This window comes from Lynx rufus, unplaced genomic scaffold (assembly GCF_022079265.1).
Source record: "Lynx rufus isolate CCGP_SWC_20201006 ecotype Redwood Valley unplaced genomic scaffold, mLynRuf1.p SCAF_9, whole genome shotgun sequence".
Lineage (NCBI taxonomy): Eukaryota > Metazoa > Chordata > Mammalia > Carnivora > Felidae > Lynx > Lynx rufus.
This window is the reverse complement of record NW_025814897.1, coordinates 110,793,005-110,816,577: the sequence shown is the minus strand read 5'-3', so window position 1 is coordinate 110,816,577 and position 23,573 is coordinate 110,793,005. Positions and strand designations below refer to the sequence as shown.

The 23,573-nt window shown below is 61.7% G+C and overlaps 4 protein-coding genes and 1 long non-coding RNA gene across 6 annotated transcripts; 3 read left to right on the top strand and 2 right to left on the bottom strand.

The window, feature by feature from the left end:
- Window positions 1-14: 14 nt before the first annotated feature.
- TBX10 (T-box transcription factor 10) lies at window positions 15-7,042 on the top strand. The gene is made up of 9 exons (XM_047072102.1): window positions 15-174; window positions 495-629; window positions 3,654-3,906; window positions 3,991-4,092; window positions 4,481-4,652; window positions 5,483-5,638; window positions 5,940-6,007; window positions 6,206-6,300; window positions 6,753-7,042. The coding sequence occupies exons 1-9, from the start codon at window positions 15-17 to the stop codon at window positions 7,040-7,042; spliced, it is 1,431 nt and encodes a 476-aa protein (XP_046928058.1).
- A 1,457-nt stretch (window positions 7,043-8,499) lies between these two features.
- On the top strand, window positions 8,500-11,814 carry NUDT8 (nudix hydrolase 8). Of its 2 annotated transcripts, XM_047071382.1 has the most exons (5): window positions 8,500-8,784; window positions 9,422-9,554; window positions 10,097-10,174; window positions 10,272-10,509; window positions 11,330-11,814. In XM_047071382.1, exons 1-4 carry the CDS (start codon window positions 8,591-8,593, stop codon window positions 10,497-10,499), a joined length of 633 nt encoding a protein of 210 aa, XP_046927338.1. In that variant the 5' UTR covers window positions 8,500-8,590; the 3' UTR covers window positions 10,500-10,509; window positions 11,330-11,814. The 2 variants fall into 2 exon arrangements, with proteins under 2 accessions (XP_046927338.1, XP_046927337.1); XM_047071381.1 differs by lacking the exon at window positions 11,330-11,814 and having other exon boundaries at window positions 10,272-10,580.
- Window positions 11,815-12,093: 279 nt separating this feature from the next.
- Window positions 12,094-16,317, top strand: LOC124505707 (double C2-like domain-containing protein gamma). The gene is made up of 11 exons (XM_047071718.1): window positions 12,094-12,460; window positions 12,578-12,963; window positions 13,136-13,215; window positions 13,292-13,363; window positions 13,579-13,688; window positions 13,783-13,918; window positions 14,045-14,098; window positions 15,285-15,436; window positions 15,531-15,612; window positions 15,787-15,883; window positions 15,984-16,317. Exons 2-11 carry the CDS (start codon window positions 12,714-12,716, stop codon window positions 16,112-16,114), a joined length of 1,164 nt encoding a protein of 387 aa, XP_046927674.1. The 5' UTR covers window positions 12,094-12,460; window positions 12,578-12,713; the 3' UTR covers window positions 16,115-16,317.
- On the bottom strand, window positions 14,978-16,674 carry LOC124505708 (uncharacterized). The gene is made up of 2 exons (XR_006960704.1): window positions 16,615-16,674; window positions 14,978-15,434 (listed from the first exon to the last, which is right to left on the bottom strand). It is a non-coding gene; the product is annotated as an uncharacterized LOC124505708 (long non-coding RNA).
- A 4-nt stretch (window positions 16,675-16,678) lies between these two features.
- NDUFV1 (NADH:ubiquinone oxidoreductase core subunit V1) lies at window positions 16,679-22,113 on the bottom strand. The gene is made up of 10 exons (XM_047071717.1): window positions 21,978-22,113; window positions 20,812-20,894; window positions 20,569-20,739; window positions 19,658-19,841; window positions 18,637-18,826; window positions 18,024-18,236; window positions 17,686-17,852; window positions 17,310-17,391; window positions 16,936-17,081; window positions 16,679-16,832 (listed from the first exon to the last, which is right to left on the bottom strand). Exons 1-10 carry the CDS (start codon window positions 22,047-22,049, stop codon window positions 16,746-16,748), a joined length of 1,395 nt encoding a protein of 464 aa, XP_046927673.1. The 5' UTR covers window positions 22,050-22,113; the 3' UTR covers window positions 16,679-16,745.
- Window positions 22,114-23,573: the final 1,460 nt, after the last annotated feature.

The window sequence follows — 23,573 nt, the reverse complement described above, 5'->3', positions numbered from 1 at the left end:
TGGGGTCTAGCCCGATGACCCTCCCTGGGCAATCGGGCGGCAACGAGATGGCCAAGCAGCACTCTCATCTGACAGCAACCAGCTTTGTGCCTTCCTGTGCCTTCCTGACCGGTGATCCAGGTGTCCCTGAATGCCGGGCCTGGATGGGCGTGGGCAGCCTGGAGAAGGCGCCTGGTCGGGCCGGAGAGAGCAGGGTGACCTGTGTGCAGAGCAGACACCCGCCCCAGAGACCTGTGACCTGGGCCGGCCTCCCACCCCGTGGGGACTACTTAGGCACCGTCAATCAGGATGGGAACAGTTTACTGCCGTCCGTCCCAGAGAGAAGAGATTATGCGCGCAGTTGGGGAAACTGAGGCACGGGGGCTGTCGGGAATCCACCAGCATCGCACAGCTCCTCGGGCGCCAGCCATCAGCCAGACCCGGCTTCCTGCCATCCGGCCCAGGAGCCCTGCCTCCTCCAGCACTTGCTGAGGCTGCCCCCTTGTGATTCCCAGTTTCCCAGGCGATGCCACACCAGCAGCGGCCCCAGGTCAGGGGTCGAGGTCCTGGTGAGAGGGCATCACCTCTGCCATCAGCCCTCACGCTCCTGCGGCTACTGCGGCCTCCCCGGCCTCCGCCAGGCCTTTTCGGTGCCCAGCCCTCCAGTCACCGGGCCTGGGCCCCTGCGGACCGCCCAGCCGGGTCCTCCAAAAGGGCCCCCACTCTGCGCCTGGGTCCATTGATCAGGAGTGGCTGAGGGGCTCCTAGCTGGGAAAGGGAGGGAGCCGGGAGGGGGGACCGGGAAGGGAGGGGGGGAGGAGGCTTTGCAACGTCAGAGCCTTCCCACCTGCCCTCCTCCCACACAGCACCACTCCTGGAGCTGGACAAGCCCGGCCAGCAGCCTGGTGCAGTCCAGTCTGAGGGTGGTTTGGAGACGGGGCCCTGCATACCGCAGGGCCAGAGTAGCCTGCCTGCAGAGACCAGGCGCCTGACTCCGGTGGAGAACCAAGACGCGAGTGATCGCTTGGAGGGAAGGACGGTCCCGCAGAGCTGAGCTGTGCCGCTGAACGGGCCGGGAGACCAGGAGCGTCTGACCACCAACCCAGCAGGCAGGGACTCCTCAGGTGACAGCTGCAGCTGGCCCGCACTGAGCAGGACTTCTCCAGGAGCCAACGTCCAGGCCGTCCCCATGGCAGGTACGGTGTAGGCAGCCGGGGTGGCCCCGTGACTGGGCTCAGGCTCCAGGGTGAATGGGGCGGGGCGGGGACTGGGTGGGGGGACCAAGGAAACCCTTCTGGATCCAGGTCTTGGGCAGGAGGGTGGGGCAGGGGCACCCCACGCTAAGGCCTCAGATCCCACCAGGGCAAGTTGATGGGCTCACAGCCGCCCATGTACAAATATGGGGGTGCTGATGGGCCGGGGCACAGAGCCATTTCTGGGAAGGGAGAGCCTTCTCGGGCATGAGTGACCTTGGACCTGTCCCTTCGTCTCTCTGGGCCTCACCCATTGAGTATCGAGGTCTAACTTCCCCTCCAGACCTGGTTCCATGCTTGTGGGAAATTGTCAACTCCTGACCCCAAGGGATGCCAGCTTTTAGAGGAACCAGACAGAGAAGGGGCCCCTCCTGAGTTTCTGAGAGCGCTCAGGGGTGGCACTTTGACCAAGATGGGCAGGGGGTGAGCTCATAGAAGACTTGGGAGCCAGTGACCAGCCCGTGAAGGCCCCAGACCCAGGGAAGCCATGAGCCTCTCCCCTGGGGACCCATGGACCCTTGGGGTTGTCATCAGTTACCCAGACGATAGACCTGCCCCAGCAAGGCAGCTGAACAACGGAGCAGTTGCCCATGTGGTGGCCTGGTCCAGGTGGTGGGGACGTCAGCCCGTCTACACTTCATGCCCCTCTGGGAGATGCAGACCTGATGCGGTCCATCCCTCTCGGAAAGACCCCCACCCACTCCCGGGGCTTTTCATACGTGGCCCTCGGGGCTGAGAAATATGGGACCGCGGGCCCTGAGCCCCACACTCCAATGAAGCACCTACTATGTGCCAGCTCTGGCCAGGCGCTGCCCACCTGTTAGCTCATTACACGTAGACCACCCCGGGAACCTCCCTCCACCCATCCCTCTATCCGTCCGTCCGTCCATCCATCCATCCATCCAACACCAAAATCCACCTCTGCCCAGGAGATCTCAGTTCCACCAGGCTCTTGGCCACTTAGGGGGCTGCTAGAAACTAATAGTCCATTTTTCAGGATGTTTTTTTTCTGGTTTTAATGTTTAACTTGTAAAAAATACATAACATAAAAATTACCACTTGGGCCTTTAAAAAAATATTTTTTTGTCTATTTATTTTTGAGAGAGAGAGAGAGAGACAGCACGTGCAAGGGAGGGGCAGAGAGAGAAGGAGACACAGAATCTGAAGCAATCTCTAGGCTCCGAGCCCAACGCGGGGCTCGAACCCACGAACCGCGAGATCATGACCCGTTTCTCTTTTCTTTTTGGTAATAGCCATCCTCATGGGCGTAAGGTAGTGTCTTATTTTAGGTAGAATTTGCTTATTTTTATTTTTTCTTAAAAAAAATTTTTTTATATTTATTTATTTTCGAGACAGAGAGAGAGAGAGAGAGAGACAGAGCATGAGTGGGGGAGGGGCAGAGAGCGAAGGAGACGTAGAATCCAAAGCCGGCTCCAGGCTCTGAGCTGTCAGCACAGAGCCCGATGCGGGGCTCGAACCCATAACCGTGAGATCACGACCCGAGCCGAAGTCGGATGTTCAACCGACTAAGCCATCCAGGCCCCCCAGGATTTGTGGTTTTTTTTTTTTTTTTTAAGGAGGGTAGAGGGTGGCAACATTCCAAGAAATGGAATGTTTATGGGGCGCAAGGTCAGACATGGGTGGGAGTCCTTGGTGGTGATTCGAGGATGTCCTCTCAGCTCAACTCTCCCGGAGCAGGACCAGGCACCAGGGTCTCTGCGGAGTGAAGACGCTCATTCCCGAACCCCCACGACCTCACATGTCCTACCATCGTAACAGGTGTCGTTTTTGAAGGGTGTGCCGGGCACCGTGTGTGTCCTCGCAAATCCTCACATCAGCCCTGCGAAGCACGTATCAAGAACCCCTTGGGGGCAGATATAGAAACTGAGGCTCTGAGGGGCGCCTGGGTGGCTCAGTCAGTTAAGCGGCCGACTTCAGCTCAGGTCATGATCTCGCGGTCCGTGAGTTCGAGCCCCACGTCGGGCTCTGTGCTGACCGCTCAGAGCCTGGAGCCTGTTCCAGATTCTGTGTCTCCCTCTCTCTGATCCTCCCCCGTTCATGCTCTGTCTCTCTCTGTCTCAAAAATAAATAAACGTTAAAAAAAAATTAAAAAAAAAAAAAAAAAAAGAAACTGAGCCTCTCAGAGACGGAACAATTTTGTTGCTCAAGGCCACAAGGCCACGTGACTTGATGGCTCGAAGATTCCCTGAGGAAGCCAGGCAGTTCCTGTCTCTGGCCTCCAGGAGACTTAAGTCGGCATTTGCCTCATGAAGTGATGCCCCGTCAGGGATACTATGGGAACACAGGCCTGGCAGTCAGGGAGGGCCCCCTGGAGGAAGAGGCACCTAGGTGCAGCCGGAAGGATGAGAGCCGGCTTGGTGGCACGGGGGTGAGGCTCACGCTTTCCTCCTCTCTCCCCAGCCTTCCTCTCTGCCGGCCTCGGGGTACTCGCGACCTCGGAGCCCTACACCCTGACCAGCTCCAGCTGGGAGCCCCGGCTGGACTCCCCATTCCCGTCAGACCCTCCCACCGGGGCCCAAGTCGTGGCCGAGCCCGGCAAGCAGGGCCCCAAGAACCCGCGTGTGTCCAGCGTGACGGTTCAGCTGGAGATGAAGGCTCTGTGGGAGGAATTCAACCAGCTGGGCACGGAGATGATTGTCACCAAGGCCGGCCGGTGCGAGCGGCGGGCGTGTGCGTGGGGGGGACAGGGGGCCACGGCGGGGCCGCCCCTGGGCTGCTGAGCGCCGCCCTCCTGCAGGAGGATGTTTCCCACCTTCCAGGTGAAGATTCTGGGCATGGACACGCTAGCTGACTACGCACTGCTCATGGACTTCGTGCCTCTGGACGACAAAAGATACAGGTCTGGGGGCCGGCCAGGGGAGGCAGCTGGGACAGCGGGGGGGGCGGGGCCAGGAAGTCGACCCCTACCTGCACCCCGGGGTGCGCCAGGGGCCAGTCGGAGCCGTGAGCGAGCGGGGAGGCCTACCCTGGGGCAACAGCGGAAGCCTGAGGCGGGCAGTGGGCTAGCCTGGGCAGGGAGAGTGGGCTAGCCCACTGCGGCCACCGGGCGCTCGAGGCCAGGCAGCGTCCTTGGGGTCTCTGGTTCCTCGCGTGTGAGATGGGGGCAGAGCAAGGGCCGCGATGGAGACGGCGAGAGCCCCTTGGCCCCGCCGGTCTTCGGGGCAGGGGCAGCAGATGCGGTGCCGTGGGGGCGGACGGGGCGCCCTTCCCACTCGCTCTGTCCCCAGGTACGCCTTTCACAGCTCAGCCTGGCTGGTGGCGGGCAGAGCAGACCCGGCCACGCCCGGCCGGGTGCACTTCCACCCGGACTCGCCGGCCAAAGGGGCACAGTGGATGCGCCAGATTGTGTCCTTTGACAAGCTCAAGCTGACCAACAATCTGCTGGACGACAATGGCCACGTGAGGCCCCGGCCACGGCGGGGAGGGGGCAGGGCAGGGCTGGGGACGCTGGGGCCTGATTATAACGAAGCCCGGAGCCAGGGCCAGCTGTGACTTTGGCGCCCAGCGTCCCCACCTGCTACTGGCGGCTAACGCTGGGGGCCAAGTTCACCCGGCCAGGGGTTGGGCAGCAGAAGGGACTGCCCGAGCAGGGGGCTGGAAGTGAGAATGTTCCAGCAAACACTATCCTCCTCGTAGACAGTGTGTATGGAACGCTGTTGCAGGGGAAGGAACAAGTGCAAAGGCCCTGGGGCTGCAGAATGTTAGGCCCGTCGGGAGAAGCGCAAGGAGGCTCCCCACGTGGCGGAAGTGGGGTGTGTAGGGGAGATGGGAGGAGAGAGACCCTAGAGGCTGCCAGGGCTGATCTGCGGGGCCAGTCGGCTGCGGAGAGGGTTCCGGCTTTTACTCTGTCCGGTGGCCACAGGAGGGTTTTGAGCAGGGGGTGGCACGCCGCAGCTCGCTGGGGCTGCGGTGCGGAGAATAGACAGCACGGCTGGACGGGAGCAGGGACGCTGGCCAGGAGGCAGTGGGGTGGGAGAGGTGATCAGATTCTGGATGTTTCTGAAGGTGGAGCTGACGGCGGGATGTGGGTGTGAGAGAAGGCAGAGTGGCAAAATGCTCAGACGCCACGGGGCCTTTGATGCAGAACCGTGGGCCCTCGGGACCAGACTCTGCGCCCCCGTTATAAGAAAGACAGCCGTTCTGCCCCGGAGAGAAAGGCTTAGCCCGAGGGAAGGTTTGCTGCTGCTCCGCCACACCCCCGAACACCGCCTTCCGCACCCCCCCCCCAGATCATTCTCAACTCCATGCACCGCTACCAGCCCCGATTCCATGTGGTCTTTGTGGACCCACGCAAGGACAGCGAGCGCTACGCCCAGGAGAACTTCAAGTCCTTCGTCTTCACGGAGACCCAGTTCACGGCCGTGACAGCCTATCAGAACCACCGGGTGGGTCGGGACCACAGCTCACGAGGCAGCTGCCAGCCCATTTCACAGGGATGGAGACTGAGGCCCAACGCTCTGAGCTCAGAGCCTTGCCCTTCTCTCCTTCCCTAGGACTCAGCAGACCTCTGCCCTCGGTCATTCCCCTGCCTTCACGCCCACTGACTCGGTGGCTCCCGGGCTGAGGGCCCGGGTCCCAGGGCCTCCTGACTGGGGGGGTTCAGGGAAGACAGGGTGGCTGAACCTGGGACGCCACAGCCTCGCCCTGGCTCAGGGTTGGCCCATAACTGCACTTTCTCCTCTGCAGATCACCCAGCTGAAAATCGCCAGCAACCCTTTTGCCAAGGGCTTTAGGGAGAGTGACTCAGACTCCTGGTACTGTGTGAGCCCAGCTGCCCCAACCCAGCCCCTCACCCCCATCTGCACTGTCTCCTAAGGCCTCGGGTCCTGCCCTTCTCTCTGCTTCCTGCCCACTGACTGGTCCTGGGGTCCCACGGCCTGACTGATCATGATCCTTGACCCGGGCTCTCCCCTGTGACCCTCTGCCTCCATTCCTGTTCGTCCCGTCTCCAGGACTGTCCCTCCACGAGCCCTGCTCGGCATCCCGACCCGGAGTCACGGCGGCCTCGGCCCCTGCCTGCTGAAGGGCTCCACAGAGGAGGGAACAGGTCAGCCTCCAGGCTTACAGACACAGTGGGACCAGAGCCTGCATGATGGGCAGGAAGCGAGGAGACAGGGCCACACGGCCTCCGGGAGGGGGCTTCAGCACGTCCAGCAAGCCCACTGGGCACCTGTGTGGACGAAGAGGAGGAGGCAGAGAATTCTGAGGCAGTTTGGGGCCAAGGGCACAGAGAACAGGACGGGGACAAGGTGCTAAGAGCAGGGGTGGGAGGTGTCAGACGGGCTTCCTGGATGAAGTGGCTCCTGAGCTGGGCCTTGAAGAACTGGGAAGGGTTTGGACGGCAAGAGATGGCAAGAGATGGCAGGGGAGAGCGAACGAAGAGAGAACAAGAGCGAAGGCTGAGAGGGGGGCAGCTTGGGATGGGAGCAGGGGAGGAGGAGGGGAGGCTGAGGCTGTGAGGGAAGGTCCGGGGTCCACGCAGACCATGTCCTCCCTCAGACTCCCACAAAGCTCCAGTCTCCAACTCCAGGACCTCCGCCCGGCTGCAACATCAGCTGCTGGCCCCCCCTGAGGCTCTGCTGGCCCCAGCCACCTACCAGCCCCTCGCCTACCAGGGCCTGTACCCTGGAGCCTCAAGCCCCCTCAGAATCCCAAGGGCCCGACCAACACCATACCCCCTCCCCAATGTCCAGAACGACAGAGATCAGGAGAGCCTGCCCCTCCCAGCTAGGCTGGGGCTCCTGTCCCCCACAGCCATGTGCTTGGGGACTGTGCAGGACCCTCAGTGATGATGAGGGCCCCGTGCACAGACTCCTCTTACCCTGAATACTACCCCTGCTGCCTCACCTCTGCGGAGGCCCTCTTCCCTCAAGGATAGAAGGGCAGGTGGAAGCCCAGAGAGAGAGGCTACCTGCCCAGAGTCACAGCAAGGCCGAGAAGATGCCAGGCTTGGAACCAGCCCCCCCCCCCCATACATGTCTCCTTCTGCCTTGGGGGTAACTCCTCTCAACCCTGCTTTACCTCTCCTTTTCCCCCAACATTAAACCATTTGGCATGCGTAGTCAGAGCACTTCTGTCCTCGGGGGTCGGGGTGGAAGGACTCAGGAACACCCAGACCCCAGAGACGGCTGCAGACATTCCAAAGCTCTGCCCGGTGCCGGTGGTATCGCTGGGAGCACAGTGATGGTAAAGATGCCAACACCAGCCAAGGAGCAGCGCTGTGAGTGAGGCTGCAGGCTCTGCTCCCGGCCTTAACGTGCCCAGCTGAGGACTGAAACTGCAGCTCAAAGAGGCACCGGCTCAAAGTCAATGCAAAGCATTGGCGACACCGGCCATTCCACTATAGGTGCCGTGCACAACTGGGGTGGTCTGGTCCGCGAGAAGCCAGGGTCTGGAGGGATGCAGAATCATGATGGGCAGTGACCACACGGGCCAGGCCAAGTGGGGGGGAGGGGGAGGGGCTTGAGAATCCAATCAAGACTCGACGCAGGACAGCTTCCACAGAAGAGTGACATTTAAACCTACACCTAAAGGAGTAGAAATTGAGAGCGAGAGCGAAGGGGAGAGAAGACAAGCTCCCAGCGGTGGGAAAAGCAGGGCAAAGGCCTGGGGCTGGAGTGGGTCCCTTGGAGCGGGAGGGCTCGGCGCGCGCCACCCAGAAGAACCAGGAGAGGGGCCCAGAGCGGGGCCGGGCTAGGCACTCCTCCCGCAGCCCCTGATGTCCCCGGCCTCCGGGAGGCGCGCTCCGTGGACCCCCTAAATGCCGACTCCGAACATCCTGGAGCACTGCGCGTGAGGTGCGTAGGAAAGGGACGGGCACACGCGGGCGTGGAGGGACGCGGGGTCCGGCGAAGCCTCGAAGCCTGACGCCCGGAATCTCGAACCCAGCTGTCACAGAGCTGGGTCCGGAAGCCGCCGAGACTCGAGTACCGCGAGCTACCGACTCCAGGCTCTCTGACACCCTCCCTCGAAACCACCAATGCCAGCCAGCTCCGCCCTCGGCCCAGGCCCGCCCCTTCTGCCGGAAGCCCGAGACAGGGGGACCCGCCCCTTCCGGACCCGCCCCACCAACTCGCGTCGAGGCCACTCCCTCGGGCCCCGCCCACGGCCCTCTGGCCCAGAGCCCCGCCCCCTCCCGCCGAGGCCCCGCCTCTTGTGCGGGTCTCGCCCCCAAGGGCACAGCCGACGCCGCTTCGGAGCCCCGCGGGCGGGGCGGGGCGACTCCTCCCGCGGCCCCGCCCAGCTTCCCCGGAGACCCTGAGCGCTAGGGCTGCCTGCCCCGCCCCTTCCTTCGCCCGGCGTGGCGCCCTCGGTGTCCCGGGTGCGCCCGGCCCGACATGCCGCCCCACTGCCTGTCAGCGGAGGACGAGCAGCGCTGCCGGCGGCTGCTGGCAGGGGCCACTGCCCGACTCCGCGCGCGGCCCGCGGCGGCCGCCGTGCTCGTGCCTCTGTGCTCGGTGCGCGGGATCCCAGCGCTGCTCTACACGCTGCGGTCCAGCCGCCTGGCCGGGAGGCACAAGGGCGACGTCAGGTACACGGCCGGGAGCTCCTCGCTCTACTGAGAGGAGGCCGCCGAGTCCCGGAGACCGCAGGGACCTGAGCGAGGCGCTTCGCCTGTCCGAGTCTGGGTTTCCGCCTCTATGGAATGGGTCTGGGGAGAGCCGCGCCCCCAGTCTGGCGCCGTGGGTGCCAGCCCGGACGCCACGCCGGACCCCTCGAAGCGCGTCCCGCACCAGCTCAGGACGGGGACACTTCTCGGAGCTGTGCCCGTGTTTCTAAAAAAGGCAGGACCCCGCCCCCTGCCGGCGACTCTGGGGAGATTCGGGTCCTGGAGCCGACGAAGCTCGCGGGTGGGGTGAACTGCCTGGCTTCCCGCCCTGGCCCCGCCCCTGTCCCGTCGGGAATGAGGGACACGCTAGGGTCATAGCGCCACTGGGGCCACCATAAGCAAAATTTGCGTGTGTGAGCCCCAGGGCCTCTCCCTTACCCCTATCGTTTAGGGAGGTAAGCCGAACCTGGAGAGGTCATGTGGCTTGCGGGAGGCCTCACGACAAACTAGGGGCAGAGTCAAAAGATGCTTAGGTGGGTGATCAGCTCTCCGCACAGCCGTCACCCTCACCCGCCATGGCCCCAACAGACCAAGGACCGGGCCACCTGTGCTTGTTCAGTTTCCCAGGTGGCAAGTGGGACCCCACTGACCAGGACGTGGTACACACAGCCCTGAGGGAGACCCGTGAGGAGCTGGGCCTTACTGTGCCTGAAGAGCATGTGTGGGGCATCCTGCAGCCTGTGTATGACCAGGTAAGGCTGCCAGGCCCCGAGGCCACCGCCAGGGACAAGGAGAGTGGTCCTGGCCTCTGGTGGAGCTCCAGACACCTGCCTGGCAGTCATGTTCCATCCCCGCACAACCTTTCAGAGAGGGGTATCTTAGCCCCTTTTCGTGGGAGATACTGAGGCTCAGGTCCTGGGAGGGAGGTGGCCCCAGGATAAGCCAGCTCTGCCCAGCTTGGTGGAGGAGGGTGGGGGAAGGCTTCACAGGGTAGGCAGGGATTGAATGACAAGTGGGAGATTTCAGGGTAGTAAAGGTCAGGGGAGGTTATTCTAAGCAGAGGGAACAGTCTGCAAAGGCCCAGAGGACTGAATGGCTCTAGTGAGTTTGAGGGGCCTGTAGCTAGTCGGCATGGCTGGAGTGAGCTCAAGGGCAGGGGCCAGGTGGACCCGACCTCCAATACTGAAGGCCTCTGGATGGCGAGGTGGAGTCTTCCTCTCGGGCTCCCCTCCCCCGCCCCAGAGCCCCGCCAAGGCCGCGCCTCCCCTGACTGCCTGCCATCTTCCTGCCCCAGCAAAAGACCACCGTGGTGCCAGTGCTTGCCGGTGTGGGCCCCCTGGATCCCCAGAGCCTCAGGCCCAACCCTGAGGAGGTGAGTGGGGAGAGACGGTGGGGGCCAGGTTGTTCCACGCAGGGGAGGCTGCGGCAGCAGGTCCCGTGTCTACCCTCTCGCCGCCTCCCGCCCACAGGTGGACAAGGTGTTTGCCCTACCCCTGGCCCACCTGCTGCAGGAGCAGAACCAAGGCTATACCCACTTCTGCCAGCGTGGCCACTTCCGCTACACTCTGCCCGTCTTCCTGCACGGGCCACACCGTGTCTGGGGTCTCACGGCCATCATCACAGAGTTCACCCTGCAGCTGCTGGCGCCCGGTGCCTACCAGCCCCGCCTGGCCCTCCCTAAGCGGTCCACGGGCTGAAGGCCTGGCCGTAAGCAGCACCCTTCCTCCACCCTGCTGGGCCAGCTCCATTCCGGGACTGAATAAAGAGCCTTGACCCATTCCGTGGCCACTGCATCTTGTGCACTGACCTTGAGCAGACCCCGTGGGACAGCTGGCTCCTGGCTGGGGTGCCTCTGTCCAATCACAGTGTTACCCACTGGACAGTGGGCACTTAACACTTGGCCCTTACCACAGCCCTGAGGTGGGGCAGTGCTGGCCCTGGCTGGTGAGACTGGGGCTCAGAGAGAAGAGACACCTTGCCCCAGGTCACCCCGAGCTAGGATTTGAACCAAGCCCTCCCTGACTGCAGCGCCCAGACCCAGCCACTCCCCTGCAGTTCCTGTTCCCTGCTCTGTGTCTAGCTGACCCCATGCCAGCCCGCAGGAATCCAAAGAGGAGCCCTGTGTTACTATAAAGTTCCAACACGCCGAACTCCTGCCATGCACCAGGCACTGTGCTGGGGCCATATCTTCGGACCAGCCAGATGCTGCCCTGCCCTCTGGGGGTGACTCAGTCCAGGGAAGACCTCAGAGCAGGCCACAGAGATAATCATGTGATTGTACATTAATTAATCACAGGTAATAGTGGAATTAATTATACATCAGTTATGTAGAGCAGAGAGAGAGAGGATAAAGCAGTCTGACCTTGTCATGGTGGACTAGGCAGTAATATTAGCCGGGACAGGTGACAGGAAACTCCCCTCACCAGCTGACTTCACCAAAAGAGGCTAGCTTCAGGCATGGCTGGATCCAGGGGCTCAGGGGCTCTCCCTCTTACTGTGCTTTCTACTGTGCTGGCCTCACCTTTAGAGAATCTCTACTCTGCCGGGATGAGAAGTGAGGAGAGGGCAACGGCTCTCGGACGGCACAGCATTAGCCTCCCATCAACAGAAAACAGAGCTTCTGTCTCTGGCCATCCAACCCAGAATTGTACTTCGTCGGGCCTCCCCGAGCCTGTCACATGGCCTGCTGTCTTTGGAATTCCCTAGGCGGCAGGGTCTGGGGGCACAGTCCCAGGGAGGAGGATGAGCCTCCCAGACGGAGACTATGGAAAGGGCAGTCCCCGCAGGACTGCTGGGAAGAGAGAGAAGGGAAGGTCGAGCGGTAAGAAAGCAGCCAGGTTCCCCTACAGAGTGACCTTGAAACCAAAGGTGAGCAAGAACAGGCCACGTCAAAGGGCACAGGGGGGAAGTGGGGGCAGAAGGAGCAGCACATGCACAAAGTTTGGGGTCCTGGAGGAAACAAGATGAACAAGGCGGAGAGTCGGGGAGGGGCCCCGCCACTCAGGGGCCACCATGGTGTGCCAAGGGGACGTGCTTCAGTGGTGACTTAGGATTTTGTTCCTAAGGGGGACAAAGGGGGGGGGGGGAGAAAGGTGTGAAGTGATGTGATTTCTGTCTTAAAAAGCTTGAGCTTGAGCTGCAGAGAAGCAGACTGCGGTGCCCCCCTCCTCCTCCTCCTCCCCTCCTCCTCCTCCCCCTCCCCTCCTCCTCTTCCCCTCGGCCCCCTCCCCACTCCACCCCTCCCAAAGTGTCCCCCACACTGCTACCCACTCCTACACACCTCCCCCTGCATCCCTCCCTCCCTCCTCAGCTATCCCTTCCTTCACAAGCCCCTCCCATTGCCCCTCCCACTTCACACCCCCTGTGTCGCCTCTGGCCCTCCAGACTCCTCAGATGAGAGCAGGGCGCATGACGGTGGTAAAAATAACTCATGGTGTGAAGGGGGAATGAGGAAGGAGGGAGGCTGAGCCCCAAGGGACCCCTGGGGTTGAGGGCAGAGAAGTGCCAGCCTCCTGAGCCCAGGAGATGGGCTCTGACCCCGCCCCTTCCCCCTCCCTCACCGCTTCTGGGAGGCTCTTTGCTCACCGTCCTGCTCGAGGGTCATCGCAGTCTGGCTTATACTCAGCGAACCAAACCAAGTGGACGAGCTCACGGAGCGGTGAGTAGCCCAGCCGGCCCGACTGCCAGCCCACAGGCGTCCTCCTTCGGGCCAGAGCCCCCCACTTCTCCCCCACCCCACCTACTTGGACCCTGCATTCTGTCCTTCTGTCCTCAGGTCCTGGCTGCCACCCAAGATTCCCCCCCATGCCCTCAGGGATGCCTCTTCACCCTGGCTCCTTGGCCCGCTGCGTTCCCCCCGTCTCCAGTTCGTGGGGGCGTCTCTGAGTCCCCGCCCCCACGTCCAAGCCCCCATGGCAGGCGCAGCAGCAGGGAGCCAGGGGCGGCCACAGCGGGTGAACATGCAGGAGCACATGGCCATCGACGTGAGCCCCGGCCCCATCCGGCCCATCCGCCTCATTTCCGACTATTTCCCACACTTCTACCCCTTCGCTAAGCACACCCTAAGCGCCCCAGACCCACACCCTGCAGTGACCCCTGCCATTCGCTCTGCACCCCGGCAGCGGGCCGATCCAGAGCCAGAGGGAGATTCAGATGACAGCAGTGAGTGGGGACAGGGGACGAGGGGAACGCTCCTGGCCCAGCCCAGCCAGGCTAGGGTTTGGGGCCTCCCAGGCATCTGACCAGGGAGGGGCAGGGCGGGAGGCATAGTGCCATTTGGGGGGTGGGGAGGGGGTCGAGGCAGGGGCTGACCCTGCCTACCACCTCCTGTTAGCTGCCCTGGGCGCCCTCGAGTTCACGCTTCTTTTTGATGCGGACAACAGCGCCCTGCACTGCACGGCTCACCGGGCCAAGGTGAGGATGAGGGCAAGGGTCTACGGGCGGAGGGCCTGGGCCACAGACCTGCCCCACATTCGTGGTCTCTTCTTAGGGTCTCAAGCCACCAGCCTCAGGCTCTGTGGACACCTATGTCAAAGCCAATCTGCTGCCAGGAGCCAGCAAGGTGAGGGTGAGACCCAGACCCCTACTGACGCTCTTTGGCCGCACCCCAGCCTGGAACACCCACCTGGCCCTGCAGTGCCCCGCCCCCCAAAGCCTGGACATCAGGCATGGAGCTCCCCATCGTAGGGATGTGCAACTGGGGGCCCACCAGGCAGGTGGGCCAGGGTGGGGCCCTGGGGCCCAAGGAGGTCCTGATCCCCCCTCCCTGGCCCCTAGGCCAGCCAGCTGCGGACTCGCACAGTTCGGGGCACAAGGGGGCCTGTCTGGGAGGAGACGCTCACCTATCACGGCTTCACCCGCCAGGATGCTGGGCGAAAGACACTGCGGTGAGGACAGGGCCGGGCCTGGGCTGCGAGGGGGCAGGGCCGAGGTGGGGGGGGCGGGGCTTGCTCGGCCGGGTTTGACCCGGGCGGCCCGCAGGCTGTGTGTGTGTGAGGACCCGCGGCTGCGGCGACGGCGGGGGGCGCCTCCCCTGGGGGAGCTGCGGGTGCCCCTGAGGAAGCTGGTGCCCAACCGAGCCAGGAGCTTCGATGTGTGTCTGGAGAAGCGGAAGCTGGTGAGTGGGGCTGACACAGATTGGGGTGGGGATCAGCATCCTTGTGGTGGGGAAGCTGGAAAGGGGACAAGGAGGGAGACCCTGGGCGGTGTCTGGCCAAGGTGACCAAGCTCTCTGCTCTTTCAGACCAAGAGGCCCAAGAGTCTGGACACCGCCCGTGGCATGTGCCTGTATGAGGAGGTGGGTAGGACGGTGGGACCAAGCAGGGATGGGAGGCCCTAGGCCCCATAGCCCTAGGGAACAGCCAGGCCCCAGTGGCTGGGCAGGGGTGTGACTCCCCCCCCCTCCCACCCCTCTCCACCAAGGCAGCCCAGAGCAGCTATTGGGCACTGGGACAATCAAGGCCCTCAGGGGGCAGAGATAAAGCCCGGCTTGAAGCAGAGGCTGAAACTGATGGGATCCACCCATAGCCCAAGTTGGGAGGGCAGGTCAAGGTCCAGGAGAGAATGGACAGCAGGATAGGGCATTGTGGACGCCACTCCTGGGGCTTGTAGCCCTGGATAAGCTCTTGTCAGCAGGCAGAGGTGCTTGCAGGGGGCCCCACGCCAATGACCAAAGACCTCCGGCTCCGCTCCCCGTGGATGGAAGGACCTCATGCTACTGCCCTGCCCCCTGGTGGAGCCACAAGTTGCCGCGCCTGCCACTTAGCCAAGGCCAGGCTGGCAAGTCCTACCCAGGTGGGGCAGGCACCCCGAGACGGGCACTTCCTGTCCCAGACCCCACACGCGGCCGCACCGCTGCGCATGGCAGGTGCTCATCGAACCCTCCCTTACTGAGGAGCCGGTGAGAAAGGTGGCTGGGCTTTCTGTAAACGGAATCCTCCGTGAGGTATGGGAGAAGCGCGTTCTTCCTGAACATCCTCCCAAGCCCTTTGCAAGCACCAGGGGCTGAGGGTGGCAAAGGACATTCAGAATCTGGTCCCCTGGGTGGTGCGGGGTGAAGAGGGTGGTTTTCGTAGCTTTAGTGACCTGTATGTCATCGGGTAGAGGAGCACAGCCTCTCGGAGCTGCTTCTGTGACACAGGGGGAGGGTGGTGATGGGCGCTTAGTGAGACGCCACTCGGGAAGCTCCTCGCGTGTTTGTGGCCTTCAGACACCAGCACCCTTCCCCTCCGTGACGAAGACGCACTGTGCTCACCAGTCACGTGGCCTGAGCAAGCCCCTCCCCTTCTCAGGCCCTGGAGGCTACAGCTGACCGGAAAGTTCCCTTCCAGGGCACCGGGCCAGTGACTGTTTTGGGAAACTCATGACATGAAGTTGTTGGTCCTCGATTGCTTTGCAGTCAGCTCGAGTTGTCACATCCGGGCTAACAGCGGTGGGTGGGCGGGCTTTGGGCTGCAGCTGGCTGACCACAGCCTACCCCGCAGGAGGAGACGGAGGCAGCAGGGGACGAACGCGGGCGCATCCTGCTGTCACTGTGCTACAGCTCCCGGCAGGGCGGCTTGCTGGTGGGTGTCCTGCGCTGTGCCCACCTTGCCCCCATGGATGCCAATGGCTATTCGGACCCCTTCGTCCGCCTGTGAGTGAAGGGGGGACAGGTAGGTGGGCCGTGGGGGCTCCCCGGAGCCCCTCTCCAGGGCCATCCCTAACCTGACCCCATCCTTCCCAACCAGTTTCCTGCATCCAAACGTGGGGAAGAGACGTAAATACAAGACCAGTGTTCGGAAAAAGACCCTGAACCCCGAGTTCAATGAGGTAGGCCGGGGTCCGGTGGAGGCGGTCCCGGCTGCCCCGGGGCGGGGAAGGTCAGCGTTCTGCCTCAGTCAGAAAGCGCAGGTCCCACCTGACCTCACCTGCCTGAGCCTGTTTCTGAACCTGTAAAGGACCCGAGGCGCCCCCCTTCCTACATTTCTGCCCCCTCCCCTGCAGGAATTCTTTTATGCAGGCCCAAGGGAGGAGCTGGCCCAGAAGACACTGCTAGTGTCTGTATGGGACTATGACCTGGGCACAGCTGACGACTTCATTGGTGAGTGAGAATGCAGGGGAGCGGGCTGGCGGGGGCGGGGGGCGGTGGGAGGGGGGCAGCGGGTTCCGACGTGGCTCCTGATTTCTGCTCCCCAACCCAGGCGGGGTGCAGCTGAGTAGCCACGCCAGCGGGGAACGCCAGCGGCACTGGTGCGAGTGCCTGGGCCGCAGTGACTGCCGACTGGAGCTGTGGCACCCGCTGGACGGTGCGCCCCCCCAGCTCAGCGACTAGAAGGGGTACCCGGCCCGGCCCCGCTCACCACCCTCCCCCAAACTGACCCACAGAGCCGGGAGGACCTGGAGCTGCCTCACCCACCGTGCCCAGCCCCACGTCAAACTGTTTGCTCCCTTACCCCCGCGTCCAAGTTCACCCCTCTGCCAACCATGAAGAATAAACTTCCAAACCAGGCCAGACAGAGCCTGTTCCCTTCGCTGCCCGTCGCCTCACCGGGCAGACTGGGCCCCGTTCTTGCTCCCATCCTCCAGATGCCCACGGAGGGCCAGGCCCAGGGCTGGACCCCAGGCCGCCGCTTCCCCCTCATCACACTGGGAAGGCCCCGCCCCCGCCCCTGCTATCTGCACTGAGGGATGGGCGCTCGGGATGGTCTAGGGCAGACTGACCCACCGGAAGCCAAGCTGTGGGTTCGTGACATGACCTTGAGCTGACCTATCCCCCCTCCCCACAAGAGACCCACGTGGCGTATGGGAAGCCTCCCCCTCTGGGACACAGACCTCCCCGAGTAATGGGCCGCAGTGGCAGAGCGACGAGAAAGACCACAGAAAAGCCGCAGCAGGAGACCGGGCAGCACCCGCTTTATTGTCCAGCCATCTGGACAGACAGACGTCAGCCCAGGGCAGCGGGATCAGGAGGCAGCTTGCCTGGCCTGGTGCTGCCGGGCGAACCTCTGCATCCGCTCCTCGAGCTCTGGCCGGAAGTGGCGGATCAGGCCCTGGGGGAGGGGAGGGGGCACCGTGTGAAGCGGAGCTGAAAATCCCAACGCCCTAGGCTCTCGGCACCGCCACCCGAGTGCCCCACGGCAGGGCAGGGAGTACCTGCACGGGCCAGGCGGCTCCATCACCCAGGGCGCAGATGGTATGGCCCTCTATCTGCTTGCTGATCTCCCAGAGGGAGTCGATCTCGGCCGGCCGGGCATCCCCCTTCACGAAGCGGGCCATCACCTTGTTCATCCAGTCCACACCTGCAGCCGTGGCAGCAAGAGAGGGCCCGATGACGCCAGCCAGGGTGCACCCCTGTGGCCCTCGAGGGGTGCAGGCCACAGAGAGGGTGGGGCCGGGAGAGGCCGGAGCCGGCCGGGAAGCAGCAGCCGCACACTGAGTGTCCGGAGCCCACCCGACCTCCATCCTGCGCCTGACCCAGGCCTAGGGTGAGCCTCAGAGGAAGCCCCCGCCCCGCCCAGGGTGCGTACCCTCGCGGCATGGGGTGCACTGGCCACAGCTCTCGTGCTTGTAGAACTCAATAAGGCGGGCGATAGCTTTCACGATATCCGTCTGGGGTGACAAGAGACAGTGAGGAGTCACCCGGGGCCAGAGCCTCAGCCCGCCCAGAGCAGCGCCCCGTCCCCCCACCCCAATTCCAGCAGCATTCTGGCCACCTCCTCCACTGTCCCTGGGCATCCGGCACTGCCCAGACCCCTCTCTAGGCATTCTCTCCAGGGGAATTCTCTCCCACCTGACTGTATCTCAGGTCACATGAACTGGGATCCAAGAGCTGGGATCCAGGGAGGAGTACTGACCGGGTGGACACGAGGCAGGGACTGGGTGGGGAGCGTGGGCAGCCCTTACCGAGCGGTCCATGACAATCACAGCAGCCGTGCCCAGGCCCGTCTGCGCCTGCACCAGCGCGTCAAAGTCCATCAGCACCGTCTCACACACGGACTTGGGGATCAGTGGCGTGGATGAGCCGCCGGGGATCACAGCAAGGAGGTTGTCCCAGCCACCTGTGACACCCCCTGGGGCCCCGGTCCATCCCCAAAAGGATGGATGGTCAGGGCTGGGACCGCCACACCTGAGTAGTCCTGAGCCCAGGCCCTCTGTCGGCCCCCGCCCAGCGCGGCCTCCCACCCTGGCTCTCTTCACGGACATCCTGCCCCACTCCGGCTCCGGTTGGCCCCTTGGCTCACCCGCATGCTTTTCGATCAGTTCCTTCAGCGGTACAGACATCTCCTCCTCCACAGTACAAGGGTGGTTGACGTGGCCAGAGATATTGAACAGTTTGGTGCCCGAGTTGCGCTCACGACCAAAGCTGGCAAACCACGCACCCCCACGACGGCAGATGGTGGGGGACACAGCCACCGTCTCCACGTTGGCCACGGTTGTGGGGCAGCCGAACACTCCTGTAAAGGAATGGGATGAGACCAGTGGCTGCCAGAGGGTGGGGACAGGGTAGATCAGGTTTCCCAGCAGTGGGGTCTGTCCCAGGGTCCTGCTCTGTGGCACAGCCCCCCTTCACCCTTTGGTCATTCCCATCCCCCTCTGGACCCCAAACTCTAGCAGGCGCTGCATTGCCTTTTCACCCCTCTACTCTTAGTCCCTGGGGGGCTAGAGAGGACCTGGGGACTGGGACGGGGTGAGGGACTAGAGATGGAACCTCTATGTTGTCACCCACCCTACTCTGTGTCTGGCCCCCAGTCCAGAAGGAACTCAGAAATCCCCTAAGAATGACCAATGGGGACCTGAAGCCAGATGAGATTCCACAGGATGCAGCACAAGGCCCAGGACCGGGCCGGGTCTCACCCACATCAGCAGGGAAGGGCGGCTTCAGGCGGGGCTTGCCCTGTTTGCCCTCGATGGACTCAATGAGCGCCGTCTCCTCCCCACAGATGTAGGCCCCGGCCCCACGCACAACAAACACATCAAAATCGTAGCCGGAGCCACAGGCGTTCCTGCCAATCAGACCAGCCTCGTAGGCCTCTCGGATGGCCACCTGTGGGACAGAAGCGTGAGGGTACCATCCCCCCAGCCTGGGAACACTGTGTGCTGGGGAGGGTTACAGGCCCACTGAGCCCATGTTCACCAAAACCCAGGGATAAAGCTCCCTTTGGACATAACCAGAGGATGCTCTGGGAGAGGGGTGGGATTTTTACAACGTTTATGCTACTTTTGTAATAACAACACTTAACAAATTCTTCACCTATATGCATTTTTAGAAAAAAGACTAAGGGAATAATGAAAATTTTCATAAGCACTTTCCTACAGGTGGTGGATCTGTGGGAGGTTTTTCTGCGTGTTGTGTACGTGTGCAGTTTCCTATCTTTACAATGAGCAAGTCCTACTTCTGCAGGAAAGGAAAAGACCCTAGGGGTTTGTTTTTAAATACGTAGTAATAACACTTATACACAAAGCTACGATGTGCCATGCCGTCCCAGGTGCTGTTTCCGTTTCCCTCGTTGCTGCCGTACAGGAGCCTCACAGAAAGGTGTGAGACTCTGGCCCTGGACCAGTCACTACAGGCATCACTGAGCTGAGAACCGCTGAAATGACCCCTTGGCCCTTCTGCAGGAAAAATGCCTGTAAGCCCACCCCTGCCCCAGGAATCAGAGAGCCCGGAAAGCCTCCCGAGTTGAGGCTTCGGAACATGTCCAGAGAGCCCAGAGGAGGCTCTGGGGGCCACGTTCCATGAACAATGCATGCAGCAGGGGTAACTACTCTTCCGGGTCGAGCCCAGACAGATCAGGGGCTACAATCTAAGAACCATGCCAGGAAGCAAGCATGTGAGCGCACCCTCTCCTCTGTTGAGGCTCCTCCCCTTTCCCACCTGCAGATTGGAGGCCTCGTTGTAGAATTCCCCTCGGATGTAGATGTAGGCAGCACGGGCGCCCATGGCCCGGCCCCCAACTAGGCAGCCTTCCACCAGCTTGTGGGGATCGTGGCGAATGATCTCCCGGTCCTTGCAGGTGCCCGGCTCCCCTTCATCTGCGTTCACGACTAGATACTTGGGCCTGTAGGTTCCAGCAGATCCGTAAGGCCACTGGGCCACCAGGCCTGGGCCTTCAGCTACATGCCACCCCACTCCGCCCAAGGAAGCCTCAAAGATGTCTCCTCCGAGAGCCAATCCCTCCCTGTTCTCCCAACACATTCCTAGCGGCTCTGCTCGCTCACAGTCAATGACATCGAGCTCACTGCCTATTACGCCTTTGGGTGGCTAAGACCACAGGAAAGGTCTTTGTTCTGCTCAGTCCAAACGTCTCCTTGTGCTTTCCTAAGAGCCCAAATTCTGCTCTTGGTCACAAAGAACCTTCCTGAACCTCTGCCATATCTCTGGGGCCAAAAAGAGGTGAAATAGCTGACATTTATCATTTGCTTTCTATGTGCTGACCAATGTGAGGGGCAAAAACTTTGTGAACACCCTCTTTAATCCCTGCACAATGTAACGTCCACTTACAAAAAAGAAAACTGAGGTTCAAAGAAACCAGGAGACTGCCCAAGGCTACATAATTAGAAGACAGAATTGACTGATGAGTCTGCTTAAGTCAAAATCTTGTGTTGATTCTTATACCCCTCAAGTCTCCCCCGAGGAAGCCCGGAGAGAACAGAGTCCCACCTACTTAAGCTCTGGTGATGTTTCCTTCACTCTTAGTTTCCAAGGAAACAGCCCCAAGGCCCGGGTAAGCCACAGCCACCCCCAAGGTTTCTCCTGCAACCCCATCTCTACCTCCCTACACACACCTGCCATCTGAGGGCTTATTCATGAAGCTCCATTTGAGGCCAGTGGGGAAGCCAGCACCGCCACGGCCCCGCAAGCCGGATGTCTTGACCTCACCCAGGATCCAGTCAGGCCCCTTCAGCAAGATCTCCTTTGTCTTGTACCAGTCACCTCGGCTCTGAGCACCTTTCAGCCTGGACAGAGTGGGGAAGACATTGAAGGCGAGGCTCTGCTCCAGGACCACCGAGCTAAGGGCAGCATCTCACCTCCAGTCATGGCGGCCATACAGGTTGGTGAAGATCCGGTCTTCGTCTTTCAGCGAGCCAAATGAGGTTTTCTTGGGTGCTGTCTGAGGACACAAAGGGTCAGGAGGCCCGACCCAGTTCTGCGGTCACAAAGGGCCAGGCCAGATGTTACAGATTCTCGGGTCCCCGTGATTAGACGGGGCTGGGCTGAAGACAGGGTAAAGGCCTACGCCTCAGAACCCTTCGTGGCATCACAGCTACCACCATCACTTTAGTGAGCACTGATGCTTAGCAGGCATCAGGCTAAGCACTTTCCAACCCAAACCCCATTTCGGCCTCATAACCCCGAGACAAGAATGATTTCCTCCATTTGACAAGGGAGGAAACGGAGGCCAAGAACAAACAGCACTTATGGAAGGGCACACAACCAAAAGCTGCTGGGATCTGAACTCAGATGTGCGGGTGGTCAAAGCCCACACCTGAACCACAGCGCCATATGAACTCCCTGAGCCCGGTGTGAAGTGTCCATTCATTTGCCCGGCTGTCCTGCTGGCCCAAAATTTGGTCAAACCAAGGCCTTGTACAACTAACTCTGCTGGGAACAAAATGTGTTTACTGATGCAAAAGAAGCGTTTCACCGGGGCTGGGATACAAAGCTGATGGGAGACCCACTTGGGATAAAAGTGATGAAAGGCGGGGTCTGGGATTCCACACGACCCAGTGGTCAGCACCTCAGCTGAGAGCTAAGGGTACCAGGCTTCCAGACTCCCAACCCCCTAAAAGGCACTACAAGGAGCAGAGCGCTAGATGGGGCGTCAGGAGACGCACATCCGCTCCAAAGGTTTTCTGCATCTGTAAAATGGGGCAGAGGCACCTTCAAGCTCTACAAAGCTCGGGCACGGAAACAAAGAGACAGGGATGCTTCGCCACCTGCAAAATTTCCCGCTACGTCGCCCAGTTGTTAACTAAGACAAGCCAAGGAACCGGAGGGCTGGGGGGAGTCAGCCTCCCACTGGGGCCGGTTCCCTTCTACATCCAGGCCGGAGCGGCAACCTTCCTGTCGGGCTGGGGAAATGAGGAGGGTTCTCTAGAAGGCACTACAGACCCAAGGGACGGCCGGCGCAGAGGCGCTGCACAGAGAGACCCGGCCCGCAGACACCCTTGGCCCGAGCCAGGCCGGGCCTCACCGTGTCGCCGCTGAAACGCACAGACACCCGCGCAGGGAGCGACCCGCTGAGCAGCCGCCGTGCCGCCAGCATCGCGGGAGACGGCTCAGTCACCTCCCACTGTCACCTTCACGGTTCCGAGCCTGAAGAACCGGCGCGACCGAGGCGCTGGGCGGCGCACAGGAAAAACGTCACGCGCCCTGGCCCGGGCTGCGCGCCCAAGGTCCCCTGCGCCGCTCTCGCCCCGCCCTCGGCCGCCCTCCCTCGCAGGAGGGCGGAGAGGCTGCTGGGAGATGTAGTCCCGTGGGCCTCGGAGCCCACCTTTCCACCGGTGCGGGTGGCGCTTACTCTCGTGCTCCTCTGCTCCGATTGTTCGCATTCGCCTCCGGACTCGAGACTTTCAAACCCTAAGTAACCAAACGTCGCGTGTCACCGTTTGCTGGGTCCTGGTGTTTCCCACTTTCTACAGGTTCTGCATTTAGTGTGCACTTGTGCGTCTGGGTGTATGGCGGGAGGAGGAGAAATCAGGCAGGTTGCAGCCCGACGACCCCTAATGACCGCGTTGTAATTATTCTGCCCTAGTCCAAGCCTGATGATCTCTCCCCGACCCCACTCTGGGCACCCCTGGGCTCAGGGAAGTATTGCTTATTAGCGGCAGAGAGCAGGGACAGCTCCGGAGCCAGGCAGGGGATTGTTGGTGGAGGTCTTAGGTTGGGGTGAGACCGAGAGAGTGGAAATGGTGAAGATGGGCCGGTGAGTGGCACGTCCTCTTGCCGGCGCTGCTAAGCTCGCGCAGCCATTCCTTCCTCAGCCCGTCAGTAGAGCCCGGGCCTTGGCACTCCTGCTCAAAATCTTGGGGTGGCCCCTAAGTGCCTTCACAGTCACGCCCTGGCCTAGCATTTAAGGACTCCGCCCCTCCCCCCGCAGGGTCATCAGGCCCAGACCCCATCAGGCACGCACACCCTGCCCAGGACCCCTTCTTCTTGGGACTTTAGGGCCGTTTATGTGGCTGTGCTCCTCCGCCCTGAGGAGGTCACGTGTCCTTTGCCTTCCCCTCGAAGTCGCGGAAGCCTGATTAACTCTTGTCTTTATCCGTTCTCTGGGACCCTTTGGCTCTGAGACCTTGCCCCGGTCCTGTGACAAGCATGTCCTTTTTGCTCTGTCCAGCTCCTCTATTCTCTTTTCCTGTTATCATCCCTTCTGGTCTCTCCTGCTGTTTAGAAACTCATTTGCCCTTATTTTCAAAGATACTCCCCACAGCAGCCTTGGAGAGAGTTAACGTTACACGTGAAAAAAATTGAGGCCCATGCAGGTTTTCCCTCTCGTCCATGAGCATGAGGGTGCCGAGTGGTAGGGCTGGAATCAAATCAAAGCCTTTCTGGGGCGCCTGGGTGGCGCAGTCGGTTAAGCGTCCGACTTCAGCCAGGTCTCGATCTCGCGGTCTGTGAGTTCGAGCCCCGCGTCAGGCTCTGGGCTGATGGCTCAGAGCCTGGAGCCTGTTTCCGATTCTGTGTCTCCTTCTCTCTCCGCCCCTCCCCCGTTCATGCTCTGTCTCTCTCTGTCCCAAAAATAAACGTTGAAAAAAAATTAAAAAAAAAAATCAAAGCCTTTCTTCCT

Coding starts and splice junctions, on each gene's coding strand:
- TBX10 (XM_047072102.1), top strand. CDS start 15: ATGACCCTCCCTGGGCAATCGGGCGGCAACGAGATGGCCAAGCAGCAC. Junction 175..494: donor CAGCCTGGAGAAGGCGCCTG/GTCGGGCCGGAG, acceptor TGTGATTCCCAG/TTTCCCAGGCGATGCCACAC. Junction 4,093..4,480: donor CTGGACGACAAAAGATACAG/GTCTGGGGGCCG, acceptor CTCTGTCCCCAG/GTACGCCTTTCACAGCTCAG.
- NUDT8 (XM_047071382.1), top strand. CDS start 8,591: ATGCCGCCCCACTGCCTGTCAGCGGAGGACGAGCAGCGCTGCCGGCGG. Junction 8,785..9,421: donor AGGCACAAGGGCGACGTCAG/GTACACGGCCGG, acceptor GTGCTTGTTCAG/TTTCCCAGGTGGCAAGTGGG. Junction 9,555..10,096: donor TGCAGCCTGTGTATGACCAG/GTAAGGCTGCCA, acceptor TTCCTGCCCCAG/CAAAAGACCACCGTGGTGCC.
- LOC124505707 (XM_047071718.1), top strand. CDS start 12,714: ATGGCAGGCGCAGCAGCAGGGAGCCAGGGGCGGCCACAGCGGGTGAAC. Junction 13,689..13,782: donor GCTGGGCGAAAGACACTGCG/GTGAGGACAGGG, acceptor GGCGGCCCGCAG/GCTGTGTGTGTGTGAGGACC. Junction 15,613..15,786: donor TGAACCCCGAGTTCAATGAG/GTAGGCCGGGGT, acceptor CCTCCCCTGCAG/GAATTCTTTTATGCAGGCCC.
- NDUFV1 (XM_047071717.1), bottom strand. CDS start 22,049: ATGCTGGCGGCACGGCGGCTGCTCAGCGGGTCGCTCCCTGCGCGGGTG. Junction 20,740..20,811: donor TATGGCCGCCATGACTGGAG/GTGAGATGCTGC, acceptor CACTCTGTCCAG/GCTGAAAGGTGCTCAGAGCC. Junction 19,842..20,568: donor AATAAGCCCTCAGATGGCAG/GTGTGTGTAGGG, acceptor TGGAACCTACAG/GCCCAAGTATCTAGTCGTGA.